This window comes from Eurosta solidaginis, chromosome 2 (genome assembly GCF_040869045.1).
Source record: "Eurosta solidaginis isolate ZX-2024a chromosome 2, ASM4086904v1, whole genome shotgun sequence".
NCBI classification, from domain to species: Eukaryota; Metazoa; Arthropoda; class Insecta; order Diptera; family Tephritidae; genus Eurosta; species Eurosta solidaginis.
The window spans coordinates 246,554,914-246,579,681 of record NC_090320.1 but is presented as its reverse complement, the minus strand read 5'-3'; the positions used below and the strand labels follow the sequence as shown (position 1 = coordinate 246,579,681).

The following is a 24,768-nucleotide window of genomic DNA, read 5'->3' as shown; positions in this document are numbered from 1 at the left end:
AACTCCTAATGTAATTGATAAATTGGTTGAAATTTGCAATAAATTGAATATTCAACTAATTGATAGACATAGTATTCTAAGAAAACCAAATGTTTTAATTGAAAAATATCACGAAAGCATTAAACACAGAATAAAAGTTCAGGAATTTACAGCATTCGTACAATCAACAAATGAATTATTTTACATTGGAAAATGTAAATGCAAGTTAAAAACAAGTAAGGAAGGCTAAGTTCGGGTGTAACCGAACATAACATACTCAGTTGAGAGCTATGGAGACAAAATAAGGAAAATATAACATGTGTATCAAATGAAAGGTATTAAAGAGTATTTTAAGAGAGAGTAGGCCATAGTTCTATGGATGAACGCCATTTAGGGATATCGCCATAAAGGTAGACCAGGGCTGACTCTAGAATTTGTTTGTACGATATGGGTATCAAATGAAAGATGTTACTGAGCATTTTAAGAGGGAGTGGGCCTTAGGTCTATCGGTGGACGCCTTTTCGAGATGTCCCCATTAAGGTGGACCAGGGGTGATTCTATAATGTGTTTGTACGATATGGGTATCAAATGAAAGCTGTTAATGAGTATTTTGAAAAGGAGTGATCCTTAGTTCCATAGGTGGACGCCGTTTCGAGATATCGCCATAAAGGTGGACCAGGGGTGTCTCTAGAATGTGTTTGTACGATATGGGAATCAAATGAAAGGTGTTACTGAGCATTATAAGAGGGAGTGGGCATTAGGTCTATAGGTGGACGCCTTTTCGAGATATCGCCATTAGGGTGGGCCAGGGGTGACTCTAGAATGTTTGTACGGTATGGGTATCAAACGAAAGGTGTTACTGAGCATTTTAAGAGGGAGTGGGCATGAGGTCTATAGGTGGACGCCTTTTCGAGATATCGTCATTAGGGTGGGCCAGGGTTGACTCTAGAATGTGTTTGTACGATATGTGCATCAAACGAAAGGTGTTACTGAGCATTTTAAGAGGGAGTGGGCATTAGGTCTATAGGTGGACGCCCTTTCGAGATATCGCCATTAGGGTGGGCCAGGGGTGACTCTAGAATGTTTGTACGATATGGGTATCAAACGAAAGGTGTTACTGAGCATTTTAAGAGGGAGTGGGCATTAGGTCTATAGGTGGACGCCTTTTCGAGATATCGCCATTAGGGTGGGCCAGGGGTGACTCTAGAATGTGTTTGTACGATATGGGTATCAAATGAAAGGTGGTAAGGAGTATTTTAAAAGGGAGTAATCCTTAGTTCTATAGGTGGACGCCTTTTCGAGATATCGCCATAAAGGTGGACCAAGGGTGACTCTAGAATGTTTGTACGATATGGGTATCAAACGAAATATGTTACTGAGCATTTTAAGAGGGAGTGGGCATTAGGTCTATAGGTGGACGCCTTTTCGAGATATCGCCATTAGGGTGGGCCAGGGTGACTCTAGAATGTGTTTGTACGATATGGGTATCAAATGAAAGGTGGTAAAGAGTATTTTAAAAGGGAGTAATCCTTAGTTCTATAGGTGGACGCCTTTTCGAGATATCGCCATAAAGCTGGACCAAGGGTGACTCTAGAATGTTTGTACGGTATGGGTATCAAACGAAAGGTTTTACTGAGCATTTTAAGAGGGAGTGGGCATTAGGTCTATAGGTGGACGCCTTTTCGAGATATCGCCATTAGGGTGGGCCAGGGTGACTCTAGAATGTGTTTGTACGATATGGGTATCAAATGAAAGGTGGTAATGAGTATTTTAAAAGGGAGTAATCCTTAGTTCTATAGGTGGACGCCTTTCCGAGATATCGCCATTAGGGTGCGCCAGGTGTGACTCTAGAATGTTTGTACGATATGGGTATCAAACGAAAGGTGTTACTGAGCATTTTAAGAGGGAGTGGGCATTAGGTCTATAGGTGGACGCCTTTTCGAGATATCGCCATTAGGGTGGGACAGGGGTGACTCTAGAATGTTTGTACGATATGGGTATCAAACGAAAGGTGATACTGAGCATTTTAAGAGGTAGTGGACATTAGGTCTATAAGTGGACGCCTTTTCGAGATATCGCCATTAGGGTGGGCCAGGGGTGACTCTAGAATGTTTGTACGATATGGGTATCAAACGAAAGGTGTTACTGAGCATTTTAAGAGGGAGTGGACATTAGGTCTATAGGTGGACGCCTTTTCGAGATATCGCCATTAGGGTGGGCCAGGGTGACTCTAGAATGTGTTTGTACGATATGGGTATCAAATGAAAGGTGGTAATGAGTATTTTAAAAGGGAGTAATCCTTAGTTCTATAGGTGGACGCCTTTTCGAAATATCGCCATTAGGGTGGGCCAGGTGTGACTCTAGAATGTTTGTACGATATGGGTATCAAACGAAAGCTGTTACTGAGCATTTTAAGAGGGAGTGGGCATTAGGTCTATAGGTGGACGCCTTTTCGAGATATCGCCATTAGGGTGGGCCAGGGGTGACTCTAGAATGTTTGTACGATATGGGTATCAAACGAAAGGTGTTACTGAGCATTTTAAGAGGGAGTGGACACTAGGTCTATAGGTGGACGCCTTTTCGAGATATCGCCATTAGGGTGGGCCAGGGGTGACTCTAGAATGTTTGTACGATATGGGTGTCAAACGAAAGGTGTTACTGAGCATTTTAAGAGGGAGGGGGCATTAGGTCTATAGGTGGACGCCTTTTCGAGATATCGCCATTAGGGTGGGACAGGGGTGACTCTGGTATGTTTTTGTACGATATGGATATCAAATTAAAGGTATTAATGAGGGTTTTAAAAGCAAGTGACCCTTAGATGTATATGTGACGGCGTTCTCGCGATATCGACCAAAATGTGGACCAGGTGATCCAGAAAATCATCTGTCGGGTACTGCTAATTTATTTATATATGCAATACCACTAACAGTATTCCTGCCAAGATTCCAAGGGCTGTTGATTTCGCCTTGTAGAACTTTTTCATTTTCTTCTACTTAATATGGTAGGTGTCACACCCATTTTACAAAGTTTTTTCCAAAGTTATATTTTGCGTCAATAAACCAATCCAGTTACCATGTTTCATCACTTTTTTCGTATTTGGTATAGAATTATGGCATTTTTTTCATTTTTCGTAATTTTCGATATCGATAAAGTGGGCGTGGTTATGGTCAGATTTCGCCCATTTTTTATACCAAGAAAAAGTGAGCTCAGGTAAGTACGTGGGCTAAGTTTAGTAAAGATATATCGGATTTTGCTCAAGTTATTGTGTTAATGGCCGAGCGGAAGGACAGACGGTGGACTGTGTATAAAAACTGGGCGTGGCTTCCATCGCCCATTTTCACAGAGAACAGTTACCGTCATAGAATCTATGCTCCTACCAAATTTGAGAAGGATTGGTAAATTTTTGTTCGACTTATGGCAATAAAAGTATTCTAGACAAACTAAATGAAAATGGGCGGAGCCACGCCCATTTTGAAATTTTCTTTTATTTTTGTATTTTGTTGCATCATATCATTACTGGAGTTGAATTTTGACTTAATTTACTTTTATACAGTAAAGATATTAAATTTTTTGTTAAAATTTGAATTTAAAAAATTTTTTTTTTAAAAAGTGGGCGTGTTCTTCATCCAATTTTGCTAATTTTTATTTAGCACATATAGAGTAATAGTAGTAACGTTCCTGCCAAATTTCATCATGATATCTTCAACGACTGCCAAATTACAGCTTGCAAAACTTTTAAATTACCTTCTTGTAAAAGTGGGCGGTGCCACGCCCATTGTCCAAAATCTTACTAATTTTCTATTCTGCGTCATAACATCAACCCATCTACCAAGTTTCGTCGCTTTATCTGTCTTTTGTAATGAGTTATCGCACTTTTTCGGTTTTTCGAAATTTTCGATATCGAAAAAGTGGGCGTGGTTATAGTCCGATATCGTTCATTTTAAATAGAGATCTGAGATGAGTGCTCAGGAACCTACATACCAAATTTCATCAAGATACCTCAAAATTTACTCAAGTTATCGTGTTAACGGACGGACGGACGGACGGACGGACATGGCTCAATCAAATTTTTTTTCGATCCTGATTATTTTGATATATGGAAGTCTATATCTATCTCGATTCCTTTATATATGTACAACCAACCGTTATCCAATCAAACTTAATATACTCTGTGAGCTCTGCTCAACTGAGTATAACAAGTAAAGGTGTCTAAGTTTGGGTGTAAACGAACATTATATACTCACCGTGAGCTTCAATTGCACATTTCATTTCAGATAAATAACTTTTCTACATAACACGTGGCACCGCCCGTTTAAAAAAATGTCTCCCCATTTCCTCTTACAATAAATCTTGATAAGTGAAATATCATTGATTCAAAACTATTTTTTGCTAAGTTATAGGTTATTATTCTAGTCTACAACCCTTTTAAACCGTTTAAACTTGTTTTATATCTAAGTTAACCGATCCCGCCCATTTTTGCTAGAAATATTTTCTGCTATAAGGAAAATATGTGTGCCCAATTTTATCAAGATCCGTAAATTTTTCTTCGAGCTATGGCTCCCGAAACATTGAAAATTGCTTAGACCACCACCCATTTTTTTAAATTTAAGTGTTTTCCAATTTAATGTTGTAATTCAATTTAGAAAGTAAAATTCTATTGATACAAAGTTCTTTTTCGCTAAGATATAACTTATTATTTTCTTCTACGACCCTTTTAAAAATCTTTTATATAAAAGTGGGCGTGGTCTTTAACCGATCTCGTCCATTTTTCTTCAAAGCATTCCTTATAGGAAAGGCAACCTCTCTGTCGAATTTTGTTACCATAGGTTTATCGATTTTTGATTTATTATTAATAATATTTGTAAATTGATTTTATCACAAGTGGGCAGTGCCATGCCCAACATTTTTTTCAAATTTTTATCAAGAGTCTTAATATCAGTCCACATGTAAAATTTCAGCATTCTAGGTGTATTATCTACTAAATTATCAAGTTTTTTGTGTTTTCCAAAATGTTATATATATAAAAAGCGGGCGTTGTTATCATCCGATTTCGCTCATTTTCAATACCAATCTATTATGGGTCCCGATATGTTCGTGTACCAAATTTGGTGAAGATATCTCAATATTTACTCAAGTTATCGTGTTAACGGACAGACGAACGGACGGAGGGACATGGTTCAATCAATTTTTTTTTCGATACTGATGATTTTGATATATGGATGTCTATATCTATCTCGATTCCTTTATACCTGTAAAACCAACCGTTATCCAATCAAAGTTAATATACTCTGTGTGCAAAGCACGCTAAGTATAACAACAGAATGCTCATGTGGTTTAATACCAAACCATTTAAAAGAATTTATGATGGACCAACATAATGATAGAAAATTCACAATACCTGAATATATGGATGACATTGTAGAAGAAACACCTACAACAATACCAACAATGCCAACAGTTAGTGATGATCCAACATACGAACCACTTGGGACAGATATATGAAAACAGGTGAAGCACAAATTGCAAATGAAGCAGTTGCAGAAGTATTTGTTACAATGAAACGAGGACATTATACTCAACGATACGATGTTATAAATTTTGTTATGATGTGTGACAGATTCGGTGTTTCAGATAGAGTTGCTTCATGTTTAGCAACAGCCCTTTTTGAAGATATAAATTTTCGAGATGTTCGTGATGAACTTGTCATAATGGATAAATCTAACTTTGCAAGAGAAAAAGTTAAAGCTAGAGTTGAAGTGCTTCGTAAACGATACATAGATTCCAACATAACTGCATTTTCTTTCGATGGCAGATCTCATTTCAATGAATTACTATTTGTTCATTTATTTGGAGCATTAGATAAAACAGTCACGAGTGGACCAAGAGCAGCAAGTGGAAAAATATACATAGACATTCAAGACTGTGAACAATTTTTTTAAATTATTTTATAATATTTTTTCAATCAAATTAAAATAGGAAAATTACACAAATTTTAATTGATTTAAAAAAAAATTTTTTCAGGTTGTAAGTGATTTTGAACCAATAGCATTGGAAAATATGTCTTGTATGATCAGTGATGAACAAGAACGAGAATTATCTACTGATGTTAAATATTTATATCAAATGGCCAAAGCAATGTCAAATGGTGATGTTTCAATTGATTTAGCTAACATAAAACCAGGACAAGTTGTACATTCTCGATGGCTAACCAAAGCATGCAGGGTATTACGTCTATATACAACAACTCATACACCATCGGAAAATTTCAAAACTCTAGCAGTTTATATAATTAGAATTTATATGCCAATATATTTCAATGTAAAATACTATAATTCTTTTGTATACGGCAGTGTACTTTTATCAAAGTTTATTCGTTGGACACGATGCCTACCACGTAATTTACTTAATATTGTAGATGGTGTAATCCAAAATAATTCATATTACGCTCATCCAGAAAACATTTTATTAACAATGTTATTTGATGATAAAAAGTCATACATGATAGATTTATGGTTTCCGTACGGACCTTGTGAATTGTCTATAAGTATTTCGTTATTTTGATTTAACCACAAGCTGACAGGTTGTATTAATTATAATTAAGCTTAGCGCCAGCCAGCAAGTAGAAATAAACAAACAAGTATGACAAAACAAAATTTTATGATGAAGTTCATATAAGATAGACAATGTTATCAATTTCAAATAAACATTAAAAATAACATAAACGTACACAGTACTCATACTATTGAAAATGCTTAAGAACATGACCGAACTAATGAACTATGGGGGCCGCCTATACAATAAAATTTGTGGGGGCTCCCAAGTAAGTAGTAGTAAAACTTTCCGACATTGTACGTGACTGTAAGTAATTTCTAGTCAAATAAAGTTTATAAATTTTTACAATGGGCCGCGAGTTTCTTTAATAGATGAAGAGCTCGGTAGTTTAAGCCTTGTAATTGTGGCCTTGTGGAAACATTCTTACTAACATAATACTGACAGTCCCCTAAAATATTTGAATGCATTTTGACGACTTTTGTGATTCCAGTGAAAGAAAATATAAGTTTTAAATACGCTTGGCACCGCCCATTAAAAAAATGGGCGTGGTCTTTAATCAATCCCGCTCATTTTTACTAGAAATATTTCCGGCTGTAAGGAAAGTATCTATTCCCAATTTTTCTACGATATATGAATTTTTCTTCGAGTAATGGCTTCCGAAACAAACAAAATTGCTTAGTCAAAAAGTGACAGTGCTACGACAAATATTATTAATCATAAATCAAAACCCGTTAAACCTACGATAGAGAGATTGCCTTATTATAAAAAATGATTCGAAGAAAAATTTACGAATTCTGTCAAGGACCACGCCCCCTTTTATATACAAAATTTTTAAAAGGGCCGTGGACGAATAAATAATAAGCTATATCTTTGCAAAAAAGAGTCAATGGTCTTTCTTTTCCCAAATCGAATCATAACAAGAAAAATTATAAAATTAAAATTTTGGAAAATATCGCAATTTCGAAAAATGGGAATAAAACAAATATGTAGTTTCGGTCCCCCTACATTCAGAACACTCAGAGAAAAACGCCGTTCTAAAATCAGCACTACCGTACTTAATTCAAGCTTTTCATTTTCTTACTTTTTTGTTCTTGAAAAATGAACGACCTGTTCTTAAAATAACAAACTTATTCTTGAACTGACACCATTTTCTGAAAAGAGAATGGCTGGTCTTAAAATATGAACAAATGTCCTATTAATGAGCAGTTGTAATGGCCCAGCTGCTATGATGTTGCGGTGGCGATCGTCTGGCGCGAGTTCGATCACCGTCTAACTCTGAAGTTTCTTAAAAGAATTTTTGTATGCTCTTTTTTTTAACTCTTATTTTTCGTTCAGTTCCATTGACATATGCACAGGTAATTCTCAAACTTGTTACGAAATGTTTTAAGTATATATTCAGATTGCATCAATAAAAAGAAAAATTTCTCAATAAGAGAAATACATGAAAAAAATTCATATTATGCGTTTTTTTAATCTTTTGGATGTTAGGAATAGTTTTTTTGTTATTAATATTTTTTATTAATGATAAAAAAAAATATTAATAAAAAAATAAATAAATGAGTATTAATTGAAACAAGTAAGGACGGGACTTCATACCTTTCATGAATGGGGCTGAACAATAATCTTATCCCATTCGTAATCTCCAAATAATCGGATGTATAAGATAAGAAATATATAGTGAACAGATTTACATACCTAAGCGATTTTAAAATAAATATAAAATAAAAAATGGCAAAAACCCCCCTTATCTGAACGATCGGTTGTATGGGATATATATTATATATAGCTCCGATCGAAATGATTTTTACAGGAAATCTTCTATGATATATTAGAATATATATCACCAAGTTTCACGTTTTTATATTGGAAACCAAAGCAGAAATGGCCAAAAATCATTCTATCCGAACGATCGGTTGTATCGGATATATATTATATATAACTCCGATCGAAATTATTTTCTTCTGAAATCTTATATGATATATTAGAATAAATATCACTAAGTTTAACGTTTTTATATTGTAAATTAAGGGAGAAATTGCCAAAAATCTTTCTGTCTGAACGATCGGTTGTATGGGATATATACTATATATAGCTCCGACCAAAGTGATTTTTTCAGAAAATCTTCTATGATATATTAAAATATATATCACCGAGTTTCACATTTATACTTTCTAAATTGCGGCAGGAATGACCAAAATCGTCTTATCTGAACGATCGGTTCTATGGGAGATATATGTTATAGTGGTCCGATCCTACCGGATCCAACAAATGTCTAATATAATACAAAAATACATCCTTGTGCCAAATTTCATTAAGATATCTCAAAATTTTAGGGACTAGTTTGCGTTCAAACTGACAGACGGAGGGACGGACAGACAGACATGGCTATATCAACTCAGTTCGTCGCCCTGATCAATTCGGTATACTTAGTTGTGAATCTATCTTCTATATTTCTCAACGTTGCAAACATCGGACCAAAGTTAATATACCATTTCATGTTCATGAAAGGTATACAAATTACCTTCCCACTCCCACCAATGATCAAGCACAAACCGTTCTTGAATTGAGATCGAAAAATATTAAATCGACCACAAATCGTTCTCGAATCGTGAGAACGAAAAATCTTAAATGAAGACCAAGTAGTGCTTGAAATGAGCACGGAAGGTTCACACATCAATACCAAACTAGTCATAAAATACGAACGATGTGCTTGGAAAAACTGTTCTTAAAACAAGCCAACCGATCACGAGTTAAGAAAAAACGTACTTAACAGACTTTTGTCAACGAATGTTCTTAATTTTGAACTTGTTTTAGAACGATTTTTTCACTAAGTGTTTACAGACGGGCCTTTAGAGAGTTGCGTAAACTGCCTTATTGTTAAGTTCAAGATCTCGTTTTTTCTTTCACTCACAAACACACACTCGAACATGTGCCATGTATTCGTACATACAGCTGCGTGCACGAGAATAGTAACGGCAATTTTGAGCTAATTTCGTCAGTTAAATTTTATTTTATTTTCGATGGTTTTAGAAAAAACTTCAACGAATTTTGTAACTGAAACTATACAAACCAATCTCAAACACGTTTTCGAAAAAATCCGAAAATTAGATAAAATGTTTCAAAAAATTTATCAGTTATAAATTCATGGAATTTTTTTCTTAACTTACCGAAATAAAAAAAAAAGAATTAGTTGATGAAATTGGGTTAATATGGACACTGCTATTTTCGTGCTAGATCCTGTATGCATGTGAGTTTATATCTAGCTATAATCATCAAACATACTTAAGCGAAAAAATACCCATTTATAAGTATTTGGAGGCGATACACAATCATGCCAAATTTTAAAGATTCACTATAAACCCTTGCGAAATTACGTAAGCCCTTCCTTCTTAGTACAAAGCCCACGATATTAGACTTACAAAGTGGCGCATATCTCTGAAGAGAGAAGACTTAAGGCTCACGATGGGCATACTGACTGGACACTGCCTTCTGGCGTCACATGCTTATAAGTTAGGCCTCGTCAGTAACAGGAAGTATAGGAAGAAGCGGTTCAGCACGTGCTGTGTTCATGTCCTGCGCTCACCAGGTCAAGGCTCAAGCTAGGGACGGCACAGTTGCCAGATCTTGAGGCAGCAATTAAGCTGGGTCCTAGAAAACAGCTAGTATATTCCAAGAGGACGGAGTTATTCTATAACATATGTCCTGGCACCTGATTGGGTTTCTTCCGTTTGGTCGTCAAACAAATTCTGGTAACACTATGGGCACATTCAGTCTATGTGAGGTCTTTATTGACCGGCCAGTTCAACCTAACCTTCCTTCTTAGCCATTGATGTCACCCACATTTGCAACACCAAGAGAGGTCACGTTTTTATCCATCCCGCTTCCGAATGAGAGTGTCGAAATTAATACTTTCTTACTTCTGACGAGTATTTCTTTGTTTGTCTTCAAAGGTCGTGTTTAACCAAGGGGCAAATTATGTATAACGCAACTTGTCATTTTTTCTAGTGTGAACGAAAATTCCTATCATATAACAGCATTCATTCACTACAGTCAAGCTGGAAACCTGTTTGAAGTTTGTGAAAGTGAGTGACTGCGATGCAAATTGTCACACCCTAATCTGGCCCTAATAGCATACTTTCACTTAAAGCTCCCTCACATAAGCAGTTTTTCATATAGATGCGTTTTAATCAATCTTATGCATTATGAGTTGATTGCACATATTTTTATGGGAAACGGTAGATTGAGCGACACTGGCGCCATTTGACATGAAAAAGTAGCCAGCTTGCAAACTTTTGTTGCAAGCAAAACATAAGAAGAATAATTTTCCATTTGCTTTGGCTAAGGGTGCTGGCGCACTTTGCAAGTGAAATTATTTTTCCCACTCGATGGTAGCTTTTCCAAAATTTTTGGCAATTAAAAACTGCAATATAACAAATGAATGCGACACAAAATATGTTAGCAAGTATTCTTTTTGTATAGGGAGAATGGTTATAACAGTGCTTCGGAAAATTTTGTATGTGAATGGGAAAGGCGAAATAAACTTTAATTAACAAGTCTGAAGTTCCTTCCTATTTATAAACGCAACATCTTGGTTGATTATGGCGATGTTACTGGAATGCATAAGCTTATGTTAAAGGCATCTATATGAAAAATTTCATTGTCCCGCAGCCTTTAGAACTTTATTCGAGATTTAGGCATCTGAAGTGACTTAACGTTAAATATCACAAGTTTTATTATACAAAGTAAATATCGAAACACCAAAGATTTAAGTTAAATCTTCAATCTCTAGATGGAGATATGCTATAAGTAAGCACTTTTGATAGACATTGTGAAAAATTCTTAACAACTCCGTTACTATATTCGTTTTTCAGTTCTCCATATGTCGTTATCAGACATTAGTTGCGTTCCCATTAATCCTCATCCAGATACCGATAAAAATTTAACATGCGAATGCAAAAGCAACGCTGTAATCCTGGATCAGTTTCGCATCAACGTTCTGTTGATTTGTTTTTTGTGGAAAATTTTTGACAGCATACCTACCCTCTATACTTGGTAGCACTTACAGACATATGCACTAGGGCAGCCGATATTTAACAGATTTTTTCCCCTCGACAAGCTATAAATTGTTACCTCAACTCAAAAAACAAATTATTAAGGCCATAAATAATTACATTATATTCATTTTAAATCATGATAGAAAAGCTAAAAAATTTGTATTCGAAATATACAAGAACCACAACATAATGCGCATCTGCTTTTTGCACAAAGCTTCCGACAGAAATAAAAATTTTAAAATCAGCCTTGGGAAGATAGTTATTTAGATCAAAATGCTTCTTCGGGTATCTCTCCTATACGTGATTTAACTGCTGCCCCGTTTGTTAAGCACTAATACTCTAGCTGTTTTTTAAGTGCAAAGTCCCATACAATTTTATATGGAAAATATGTCGCATTTCTGGTATGGTTTAATGAACTTATAATGCTAGTTATTATTTTGATCATTATACCTTTCATGAAAATGAAATGGTATATTCATTTCGTCACGAAACCCAAAATTGTAAGTCCTTAAAGGAAAATATATATACTCACCATTAAGTATACCGAAATAATCAGGTTGAAGAGCTGAGTTGATTTAGCCATGTCCGTCTGTCCGTCTGTCTGTTTGTATGCAAACTAGTCCCTCAATTTTTGAGATATCTTGATAAAATTTTGTGAGCGGGTGTATTTGAGTGTCCGATTAGACATTTGTCGGAACCGGCCGGATCGGACCACTATAGCATATATCCTCCATACAATCGATTTTTCAGAAAAAGAGGATTTTTGTAATATCTTACTCAATTTAACATATTGAAGCTTCAAACTTCAACATATACTTTCGTATATTGCACATATTGTTGCCTGAAAAAATTGATGAGATCGGTCGTATATATAGTATATATCCCCCACAACCGATTGTTCAGATACATACACATACATACATATATAGCATATATTATTGTCTGAAAAAATCATACAGATCGGTGGTATATATGGTATATATATATTTTTTCGCAATTTTAGCCCCATTTTAACAGCTAGAAGCTTCAAATTTCACCGATGTGCTTACGTATATGACATATATTGTTGTCTGAAAAAATCATAGAGTTCGGTTGTATATATAGTATATATCTCATACAACCGATTATTCAGATAAGAAACTTTTCGCAATTTCTACCCCATTTTAACAGCTATAAGCTTCAATTTCACCGATTGCTTACGTATATAGTATATATTGTTGTGTCAAAAAATCATAGAGTTCGGTGATATATATAATATATATATGATGGTATATATAGTATATATATATATATTTTTTTTGCGATTTCGGCCCCATTTTAACAGTTAGAAGCTTCAAATTTCACCAAATGCTTACGTGTATAGCATATATGGATGTCTGAAAAATTCATTGAGATCGGTGGTATACATAGTATATATCTCATACAACCGATTGTTCAGATAAGAAACTTTGCGCAATTTCTGCCCCATCTTAACAGCGAGAAGCTTCAAAATTCACCAAATGCTTACGTATATAGCATATATTGTTGTCTGAAAAAATCATAGAGATCGGTGGTACATATATTATATACCCCATAAAACTGTATTGTTCTTTTTTACGGCTAGAAGCTTCAAAATTCATAAAATTTCATCAAATAGTTACGTTTACGTCATATATTGTTAAAATGCGTGATTCGTAGTCATAGTTTTTACACGCAGACCACAAAAAACCTGAAACTTTGCATCCTCACACAAAGTACCTACCTATTTGTTATTTTATATTTATCTTAAAAATCGTTTAGGTATGTAGATCTGTTCACTATATATTTCTTATCTTATACATCCGATTATTCGGAGATTACGAACGGGATAAGATTATTGTTCAGCCCCATTCATGAAAGGTATGAAGTCTTCGGCACAGCCGAAGACAGTCCCGTCCTTACTTGTTTTTTTTTTTTTAACTTTTCAAGTAAAATTTTATGGAGCGATTCGGGAAAAAAGTTTGAAAATAACAGGCATCATATTATGAGTATACATGAATTGAGTGTTGCCAACGCTCACAACTGATCCGGATAGTTCCAATCAGATTTGATTGTGATCCAGAGTTGGGTGCCTTATTGGAACGCCCTAATTGACTAGTCAGTTACAGCGCTGTAACTAATCGCCTATGTCTAAACTTATACATACCCATAAATAGCGGCAGCACGTAAAAAGTCGTTGCTTTTACATACAATGTACATTAGTAGTCCTTATAAATCAAATTACTGATTCTTCCGCCTCACCACTTCAAATAGTAATACCGAAGACAAAAATATCACACATAAATTTTGGTCCCAATTTTCACGATAGAGACTTAAACAATTAAAGTAAATTTTATATTTTCCTATATCTAAATCTCCCGGGATAAAAGGCTTTGAAGAGATTTACAAGGTATAATCAAAACAGCTGTCGCCTTGTCCGTCCTGAAGTCACGTTGTTTAAATTTTTCCAAATTATTAAATAAATAATAAATCGATATTATTAAAGTAGGTGACATCGTATCGTTTGAAAAAAGTGGTATTTCAAAATTTGTTTCAAATATCTCAGAATTCGGTTGAAGAAAGCCCTATCTCAGAAATGTTTTCATAAACACCACAGCCAATGTCAAAATGTATAAAATTTGAGCCAAATTAGAGCGTTTTTGGAACAAATTCTAAAATAGCGCGTTATTCAGACGTTTTCAGAGATAGGGCGTTTTCGAGACGGCAGCCGAAATAGGGTCATATTACCCTCAGCAGTCGATGTATAGTTTTTGGTTCTGAGTGGAACCGGTTAAGGCGTATCGCACAGTGGAAACTGCCTAAAATCGGTAATTTCATTTTTTAAGGACCACCCTAATATACATTGCTCAAAATAAAGTTTGGTTCGGTTCAACTCTCACTTCTCTCAGAATAGAATTCTCTATGAACAAACATTTGACTCGATTAACAATAACCGTAAATCATATTCAAATGATAATGTATACGAAAAGGGAGGTGAATAGATTAGCAAGCGTATAAAACACAGAAGCGTACAGAATATAATATCAGAACGTGAAAACCCGCGATCTTGTTCAAAACGTTTTATATAGTAAAAGATTAAGGTTTTTAAACTGGAAATATAAATTTTACAAAAATATACAATAAAAGCATACAAAAATGCGTTTGGGAGCAATTGTGCCAAATTTCAAAGCTGAGACCACCAAGGGACCAATTAGCTTCTACGATTGGCAGGGAAGCTCGTAAGTGGAACATAATTAAATATGCTTGCTGTGATTCGAAAATAAATTTTTGCTTATATGAGTGTATATTTGTATTTAAAAAAGTGTTTACGAACTCGAATACGTGGTTTGAAATAAATTGAAAATACTCGACTAATTACATAAAAAATTATAAAGTAAACACTGATTTAGTGCTGTAATATTACATTTGAAAGAATTAGAATGAATTATTATTTGAAAATGAGTGACGCTTATCTTCGAATTTTTTTAATTCCACCCATTTAAAATAATAAAATCAAAATGTTTAAACAATAAAACGGAAAAAACTTTATATTAACATAAATATAGCTGGCCAGTGGCCACGGTTGTGCAAGGCTTCGCCACGCTCCTCAATCAAGGGTGGGAAGTGGTAAGTCAAGCAGTTGCGGTAAAAGTTATCCACTATTCAAAGATGTACCGCTTTAAACTAGGTAGATAGCCGTACATCAGGAGCCTTATAACGCAACTCGGTTCGAAAGAAATTTCATTGGCATTAGAAAAAATATATGTGATTTTACAGATTTCGAATAGCATCCCTTTCGAGTTGATTTCGGAATAAGGCCCAGGGCTTCTTTCAAAAACGCTTTATCTCAACGTAAGTTCAATTTGTTTCCAGCTGTTTCCAGAAGATTTTAAGTAAAATCGAAGACTGGGCGTCCTTTAACCAAACTCTGAGAATATGCATATTTTAACCTATCTCTGAGATAGGCTTTTCATGAGAAAAAAAAGCAGAGGCCTATCTTTGTGCCCTCTATACTTAAGTAATTGGTCTCATTAAATGCAACGGTTCTGCTCTCATAGATGGGTGCCATTAAGAACACCATCTGAGCCAGAGTGACTTCATTTATTAATATTTATATGATTAGATCAAGTATACGTTAGGTTTTTATTTGCTGATCATTTGATCCTCTGCGGTATTACTTCATTGTGTGATGTCCAGTTGAGATATGGGAACTTAATGAAAGCTTGCTGCTGTAGGATTTAAAGCTGAAATATGTCAGCAATATTATGCAGCAATTGAATAGACTGTCTTAGAAAAAGACTGATCCCAACTCTTTTGGGTAATGCGTCATTATCCAGAGCTTTGTTGAACTTAAACCGGTATTTTGGCATGATTTCTTTGTTAAATTTGGATGAGGTAACGCAAGCTCTATATAAGATTAGGAATCTTTACTCCCTTTTCATCTAAAAATTAGTAGCAAGGCTTCATTTTAACTCTAAGAACGCTTTGAATATCAAATAGAAGCTGTTCACGGGATTTTGTGGTGATTATTTCTGTATAACAGTATCTCAATATCCTAGATCATATTAACTTTCTAACTAGTCCTCTTAGCCATGTATGATGATACGCCTTTACTTTTAACTTGTTTTTTACTCGCAATCAACTTGTCTCGGTATGTAAGAAACGTCTTTCCGCAGCAGCGGAAATCACGCTTACACATTTCGTTCTGTATAGCTGAGACGCGGCACCGCTTAGAAAAACTTTATCTAAATTTTTGATGTTGCTTTTCCCGGAACTTGAGCCCAGGGCCTTAGGTGTAGTGGGCGGAACACGCTACCATCACACCACGTCAGCCGCCATACGATACTCTTTATTGCGAGTATTCAACCAGGGAATTGAAATCTATTTGATAAAATTGTATTTATTGTGTGGGTTAGTTGAATCATTTGCGTGCTTAGGATGAGAATCAGAATGTGAATGAGAATGGGAATAGAAATTACAATCAGAACGAGAATGTGAGAGAGGACGTGTTGAACGGAGAGGGACCGAACTAAACATTGGCAAAGGAAGAGGGCAGGGTCGCAGAGAGCCGGGCTGGCCCCCTGGGACAGTTCGCGTTCACGGGCCCCCTAAAAAATAAACTCAATCTAGTAAAAAAAATAACAAAACATACATACATTTTTCAATTCACATTTTCAGTTTTATTTCATATAAAATAACATTTACTGGAGCACTTACATAAATGAAATGTTAGATTTCATTGTTTGATTGCTTCCATTAACTTTTTCTAAGTATGTACATTTTAAGAGCTTGAATCAGCCATGGAAAACCTTCCGTGATTTTTGATCTGCGTATGTGGAAATTACCGATTCAAAACTAATACTGCGAGCAAGGTTGGACTCCAACGCCAATGTTCCAAGGCTTGTCAAGCGATTTTGGCTCCTAGTAGAACGTAAATAATTTGTCACGCGAGACAATAGACTAAAAGAACGCTCCCCTTCAGCCACACTGACTGGAAGTGTGCAAAATATTCTTAATTCTATGCAGATGTTAGGAAATAATACTTCCATCTTCAAGTCATGAAATTTGTTCAGAAGTTGAAATGGTGGCAGCGAATCACATCCCAAATTTGCTAAGTGGATGGCTTTGAGATGAATGATTTCATCTATCGATCCGTAGAAATAACGATGCCATAAATCGTGCAGAATGCCGCTGTCTTTTCTCTGAGCTCTTCTTCCGTCAGATCCCGATACTTCTACAAAAAACTAAATTTAATCGCAATGTCATTTACGGCTTCGAAAGGTCTTGTCATGTTACCAATCAAGCAATCCAAAAGAACGTAAAAAACTTGCTGTTTGAATTGAGTTCCGGAATCAGACTCAGGTGATTCGCCAGGTAATTCATCGAACACGCGCTTTCTTATCTTCCTTCTTTTCTCTGCGAAGGTATTCACAACTCCCAGCCAGAACCTTACATTCTTGAAGTATGATCGACCATTGATCCCTGAACTTCTTCAACTCATCAATGACCTTTGTAAGCTTATCCACGGCATACTCATATGTTTGCACAAATTTGCGCTTCGAAAAAGAAGTCAAGTGTACTAATTTTTCCAAATTAACGCTCTAGTTTATTATCAGCCTGTATTTACAGATGTCGCTGGCTTTTTATAAAAATGAAAAGCAATACGACCAAACCGATAGGGGCATAGTTATAGTCGAAATAAAATGTGATTTTAAGTTAGTTGAAGCATTTTTTACAGATAGCGCTTACAAAATTGTGTCAAAAACGTTTATCTAACTTAAAATCACATTTTATTTCGACTATGGCTGCCCCAGAGTATTTGATTGGATGCTTATGATTTTAGTTTAGTGATTTTCAATTTTAAAACAATTTTTTGTAGCAACAAAATATGTATGTATCTATGAAATCCTAGTTAGAGTACTGTCAATACTGCTTTGCCTTAGGTTAGGTTAGGTTAGAGTGGCTGCCTCCGCTGTCCGAGCGGAGACTCACGTAGGCCGTTGTGGCCCGTTGTGCTACCACGCAGGGGGCCCCTATTTCCTATTACCCTACTTTCGAAGAAGAGGAGAGTTTAGACCCCAGGGAGGCCAAACCAGCGCCTTTGCCTAATGAAACGCAAGATATCGTTTGGGTTTATAGATTCAAGCTCCGCAAGGCACCCAAAAAAGTGTCTGTGGAGGCATTGGTACCTGGTTTTTGACAGTGCGGGACAGTGGCACAGATAGTGCTCAACGCTTTCTATCTCCTCCTCGTCCCTGCAGCTGCGGCAGAAGTCATTTGTCTGCAGGCCCATATAGGCACCGTGAGTGCCCATGAGACAGTGACCTGTAAGAAGGCCCACTAGTGGGCTTATAGAGATACGGTTTAATAATATCACCGATCGCGATCTCTTTTCATCCAGCTTAGGCCAGATTTGCTTGGATATACTACATGTAGGTTCCCTCGCCCATCTGGCGTTTGCCTGATCCGTGAAAAGAGATCGCAGGTGGTATTTGCAAGTGTTTAGAGGAGGGCTGGCCCAATCAGCGGAGGTTGTTGTTTGCAAGTTGGTGCCTTCCCTAGCTAGCTCATCCGCAGCGCAGTTTCCTGAGATGTCACAGTGGCCAGGAACCCATATTATGCTTAGGTTGCAATTTTCAGCTAGTTTGTTGAGGGTTTCTCTGCACTTCAATGCCACTAGTGACGAGGTGTTACTGCATTGCAGGGATTTTATGGCAGCTTGGCTGTCAGAGAAAATTGAAATAGAATTGGTTACCTGTAGGTTAGCCAGATAGCGGGCTGCTTCCCAGATAGCTATGAGTTCAGCCTGAAAAACACTGCAGTGATCAGGTAGGCGAAAGCTCTCGCTTAGATTGAGCTTCTCCGAGAATATCCCGCTGCCGACTCTGTTGTTTAGTTTAGAGCCATCTGTAAAAACTTAGATTTCGTGTGATCTCGGCCCTACGCCGTTTGCCCACTCGTTCCTCTCTGGGATTCTTGTGGAAAATTTGTTGTCCCAGCAAGGAGGCGATGTTGTATGGTCCAATTTCAAGAAGGTTTCAGGGACTTGCTTCAGGATCCGGGTGTGACCAAACCTGCAATCCCTCCATGGTTCGATAGCGTTGAGCCTCGCCGCATTGCAGGAGGCACAGTATCTGCCATATAGATCAGTTGGGAGAAGGAATAATATGGTTTCAAGAGCTTTGGTGGGAGTGGAGGGAAGGGCACCGCTGGTGAGCATTGCCGCCATCCTCTGTACTCTCGTTACTTTACTCCTGTTAGATTCGATATCGAGTGCCGTCCACCATACGGTGACGGCGTAGAAGAGTATGGGTCTCACCCCTACCGTATAGATCCAATGGACTATGCGTGGCTGGAGACCCCACCTTTTTCCGATTGCCGACTTACAAGCGTAGAGAGCCATTGCTGCTTTGCCTTGCCGGGCCCCCAAAAACCTCCCGGGCCCCAAGGCAATTGACCTGGCTACCCCCCCCCCCCCCCCTCTCCACGGCCCTGAGCGAGGGCCACGGTAAAGGTGACGGAAGATGGTGTAAGAGTTATAGGAGTAGACGTAGAGATAGAAACGAATGCGTTGGAGACGAAGGCGGACAGTGAAAAATAAGATGTAGAATGATTGATAGTATAAGGGTAGAGTAGAGAAAGAAATACAGGTGGTATTTGGGCAAAATGGGTATGACTATGGTTTCGGGGTCGTTACTGCGCTGTTACCAGGAACGATGCCGAAATGAATGGTTTCATACTTATTGACTCACCCTCATATAAAATTTATATTTACAACACCCTTCTGTTTATGGTATGACATATATCAAATTTCAAATCATACATTCATTAAAACAGTAAACAATGCCTTTTATGCATTTGTGAGCAATAAAAATTGTTAATATCGAAACTTAAGCAGCGCATATTAATTTGAAAATGCAATACAAATGCAATACATAGGAACATATTTGCACTCAAGGTGTAAATAAATATAAATAAGTACTTGTTTGTTTACAAGTCAACATACAGCAACGAACAGAATAATAGCACTACACTTATTTTTTGAAATTTTGTAAGTTAATTTCTTTTTTTTATTTTCGATATTTTAAGAAAATACTTCGGTAAATATTGTCATTGAAACAATGCAAGCTAATCTCGAGAACCATTTAGATAATTCGAAAAAATTTACGAAATTTCAAACTTTTTATTAGGAGTATTCTGAGTTTTATGAGTGTGTAATTTTGTAGCCCCCAACAATTTTAGTATAAAAAGGTAAAGGTTAAAGGTCGCTAAAAATTCATATTGATTTGTGAAATTTTTTTCCGTAGGTCGTTTTATATTTTCTTTCACATAAAAGGCGCTTGCTTAGCTTTGTTTTTTAAAAGGAAGAAAATCTGAAATACTCTTCCGAAAAAGAACTTTCAAAATCAATGCGAATTTCGAGAGACCTATACCATATAATTTGTTGGATTAAATTTATTGGGATAAAAAACTACAAAGTCAATTCCAAAATTTTCATGAATTTTCGAATTCATAGAAGAAAATATTAATCTAATTGACAAAATTGATAAAAATGATCTGTTATTTTTCTGCTCGTTGCTGTAAGTGCATATGAGATAGCTGCCTTATAACCCTTTAATTTAACAACATCCTTTTCTAAAGATATTCTTATCTCTTATCAAATATTTTTTTAGCTGGGTTATGCTATTCTCACATCCATCCGACTTTACACCCGTCTGCACAACTGAACTGGGCCGTATCGCTGTTCATCAGCCAGAGTTTGCAAAACGTAATGTAAAGTGTTTGGCTCACTCAGTGGATGAACTGAAGTCGCATGTTGACTGGGTGAACGATATCAAATCGTATTGTTTGGATATTCCCGGTGAATTCCCTTATCCCATCATTGCTGATCCACATCGTGATTTAGCTGTGCTCTTTGGTATGTTGGATGAGGAGCAAAAGAAGGATCCAGAGATTGGCAAAACTATACGCGCGCTATATATCATCGATCCCGACCACAAAGTGCGCCTATCAATGTTCTATCCGATGTCGACGGGCAGAAATGTTGAGTGAGTTGATGCGTAATTTAAATATTTAGTTTAGTTTTATGTTAACTGTATGTGAATTTTTCTATTTGTTATTCCAGTGAGATTCTACGTTGCATTGACTCTTTGCAATTGACTGACAAGCTGAAGGTTGTGGCCACACCTGCTAATTGGACGGTGAGTAGCCTTTACGTTTTATCTACTAATTTTTTATAAATTTCTGTTTAGTTTTCTTTTCAATTTGCTAAATTTCTTTAAAACAGATAACTTTTAAGGAACACTTTATTTAGGTTTTTAAATAATCCTCTTGTATTCTTTTTTCTACTTGCAGCCTGGTACCAAAGTAATGATTTTACCCACTGTAACTGACGAGGAAGCAAATAAACTGTTCCCGAAAGGTTATGATAAAGTTACTATGCCTTCCGGTGTTAATTATGTTAGAACCACAGAAAATTACTAAATAAGTTTTCTAATAATTTTACTCACATCACACCAAAACAGGATAATAATCAAAATTTTAAAAATTAAATTTACAATTCTACTCTTATTAGGTTGAGTTGGTGCCCTTTTTAAATTGTATTATGTGCTAATCATTTTAAAAATGATTTTGTGCTTGATTTTTGGATTTCTGTTACCGTTAAGTTGAAAATGTATAACAAAAAATAAATTTTGCAATTCAAATGTTGGTTGACTTTTAATGTAAAAACCTGTGCCATTTTTGAAGAAAAGCTCAGACATTCTTCAGTCTCTATTTAGGGGTCAGTTTGAAATATTTTTAAAATTGCATGGAATTAGTTCGGGGCTTATTCGGATTAACCTTGGTAAAGTTATGTTAACAACTCGGGACAATTTCGGTATTGGTTTCTTATAAGTAGAAATTATTTTCGTGCACCGTTGAGAAAGTTGTTATATATACGATTTCCGGACTAATTTCTTGATTAAAAAATAAATAAATCTTAGGCCGAGCTTCTCTTCCAATATTCGTCGTGCTCCTTTTTTTATTTTTCTTACCAACTGGCGGAATGGAACCTATTTGTTTTATGCCGACTCCGAACGGCGTTTTCACTGAGAGCTTTTCATATCAGAAATACACTCAGACTGCTTGCCAAACACTTCCGAGGGGCGACCCGGTTCTAATTGAAAAACCTTGTTTCTAAAATTTTGATGTTGCTTTGCCCAGGGCGTGAACCCAAGATCATCGGTGTGGTAGGCGGAGCACGCTACCATCACACCATGGCGGTCGCCAACATTTTCTTGATTATTTGTGGTTATTTTCATTTTTTGTGGGAACTGTTTGTGGGTATTATTCGGAAGTATTTTGAGATCAATTCAGTTTATTTCGGAATTGTGTTCGTGATCTGTTGTGATTGTTTTCAGATTATTTTCTAGTTTATTTGAGGACGATTTGTAGTTATTTGAGATGACTTCAAACTATGTTCGAACTATTTTAAAATTATATCGGCGCACTTTCAGAACCTTTTCAAGCCATTACTGAGATTCACTAGGTAGCTGCATGGAATTCCGCCCCTGTCTCTCTCTCTCTCTCAATCTCCTCCTCTCTCTATCTCTCTCTGTGTCACTCTTTCTTCCTCTCTCCGTCTCTGATCCCTGTATCTCCTCCGTATTTCTCTTGTCCACTCCTACTTAATTCCTCTCAGTCAACCTCCCTCTATATTCTTTATCTCCTTCCCTTCTCTAGGTGTTTCTCCTTCTATCTTCCCCTCGCTTTTTCTCAATTGTTTCTCCATTTTCTATTCCCACTTTCTCTCCCCCCCCGCCCCCTCTCCCTATTTTTCTTCGTCTCACCCTTCTCTTTCTCACCGCTTCCAATTCCCACTCCTATCTCTAATTTTCCATTCCTCTTTTTCTGCCAATGACTTTTACTCTCACTCTTCTTCTTAATCACCAACCCTTGTTAAAACCAGTATAGACATATCCTATTTGATACCTAAATTGTGAAAACATTTCCACATATTTGAAGGGCTGTCTAAATAATAAATTTCAAACAAATCGCATCATCCTGGTCCAATTTCTGAAAGGATAGGGTCCCAAATAATAATATATAAAATATAGACTAAATTTCGTGCAAATGGCACCATAATAGAAACAGTTCGGCCCTTTTTCTCAAATATGAAGCTTTATAAAGAGGTTTCCCTGTATAGAATATAAAGCAAATCGCACCACAAACTAGAATTTTTGGAATAGATCGGTCCATGGTCAACTTTCCAGAAAGAGAAGTTTCTCAAATAATAAATCGGTCAAATTCATAAATAAAATTTTTTAGAAAAGGCAACTGATCCACTTCTCGCAATGAAAGTTTCGCAAATATTAATTTGGCACCTCATTTCAAGCAATTCATACATTTTTTGGAATAGATCGGTTCTTGGTCTCCGGGAAGGATAGGAAAGAAAACGGACCCAATTACGAATCTAAAGCATCCTCGAGTCAGCATGAATAAACACATAAAATTGTATCAAAATCGGTCTAGCAGTTAGAAGGAGTTCAGTCACAAACACATTTACAAAAGAAATACATATCATATATATAATACATATATATCAAGATATATTTTTCTCTCTTTATTCCAATGTCGCTCACTTTCCAGATTCTATATTTTTTGGTCTCTTACCCTACTTTAAAAAGTTTTAGTCTACACTAAAAACCATATCATCATATTATTTAACTGATCCCAATGCACCGGAGCTTCCGATTCCAATAAAGAAAAATTTGCAGGTTCGATCCCGTTTCCTGTAGACTCTCATCCGTTACATCCCTAGTCTCAAATCACAAGGTTATAAATACGTACAGCAGCTATGCAGAGCAAATAAATCTAATCTACAGAAAGACCACACCCGCAAAAGGCATAAACACTTGATTTTCTCTTATCGCCACATATTCTCTGGAACTTTTGTATTATCACTTTTTATAAAAAGCTTAAAAACCTTGGACGTTAATCAAGCGAGCAAACTGAGTTAAAAAAATGTATCAAGTAAGTATATCACTTTCAATTTTTTTTCCCGCTAGAACTACAATAACAACAACAATGTAGCATAGATATCGTGCTGCAATCAAATTAAAAATTTTGAAACACTTTTCATCAATTTATAAGCGTTCACCCGACCTGTAAATTGTCGAGGAATTAAACTACAGTAATAAATATATATAATATTAGAAAATTAATCAATTCAATTTAAGTTTTTCTTAATTGAGTAATGAAGCTTCATTTAATAGTAACTTTGCTGAGTGCAGACAGCGGCATTGATGAGAAATGCTTTGTATATTACAGCAGAGAAAAGAAAAATAGCAGTGGCAATTTTAATCCAATGTCGGCAATTTAGTTTTTTTTTTTATTTCTTTAATAATTTGTGAAAAATTTAAACAACGGGACATCAGGACGGATAAGGCGACAGCTGTTTCGACTATACCTTGTAAATCTCTTCAAAGCCTTTTTCTCCCGGGAGTGGGATTTAAACCCGCACCCCCTACAATGGTTTAAGTGTTACAAACGCATTCATCCACGTCCTAGTTGTTGTAACTTTATCCCAATTACCTTCCTTGCTTATTTTATTCTTTTTCACAGTACATACTTTGTATGTAATCATGTTTTAAAGTTATGCTTGTTGGTAAGGCGGTTTCAAAGAAACTGATATTGTTTTTGCTTT

General features: G+C 36.2%; 1 protein-coding gene across 1 annotated transcript; it reads left to right on the top strand.

Annotated features, from left to right (window-relative positions):
- Nucleotides 1-14,611: 14,611 nt before the first annotated feature.
- Nucleotides 14,612-21,787, top strand: LOC137240789 (peroxiredoxin-6-like). Its single transcript, XM_067767531.1, has 4 exons — nucleotides 14,612-14,821; nucleotides 20,756-21,130; nucleotides 21,208-21,283; nucleotides 21,438-21,787. Exons 1-4 carry the CDS (start codon nucleotides 14,739-14,741, stop codon nucleotides 21,564-21,566), a joined length of 663 nt encoding a protein of 220 aa, XP_067623632.1. The 5' UTR covers nucleotides 14,612-14,738; the 3' UTR covers nucleotides 21,567-21,787.
- Nucleotides 21,788-24,768: the final 2,981 nt, after the last annotated feature.

Coding starts and splice junctions, on each gene's coding strand:
- LOC137240789 (XM_067767531.1), top strand. CDS start 14,739: ATGCGTTTGGGAGCAATTGTGCCAAATTTCAAAGCTGAGACCACCAAG. Junction 14,822..20,755: donor TACGATTGGCAGGGAAGCTC/GTAAGTGGAACA, acceptor ATATTTTTTTAG/CTGGGTTATGCTATTCTCAC. Junction 21,284..21,437: donor CCACACCTGCTAATTGGACG/GTGAGTAGCCTT, acceptor TTCTACTTGCAG/CCTGGTACCAAAGTAATGAT.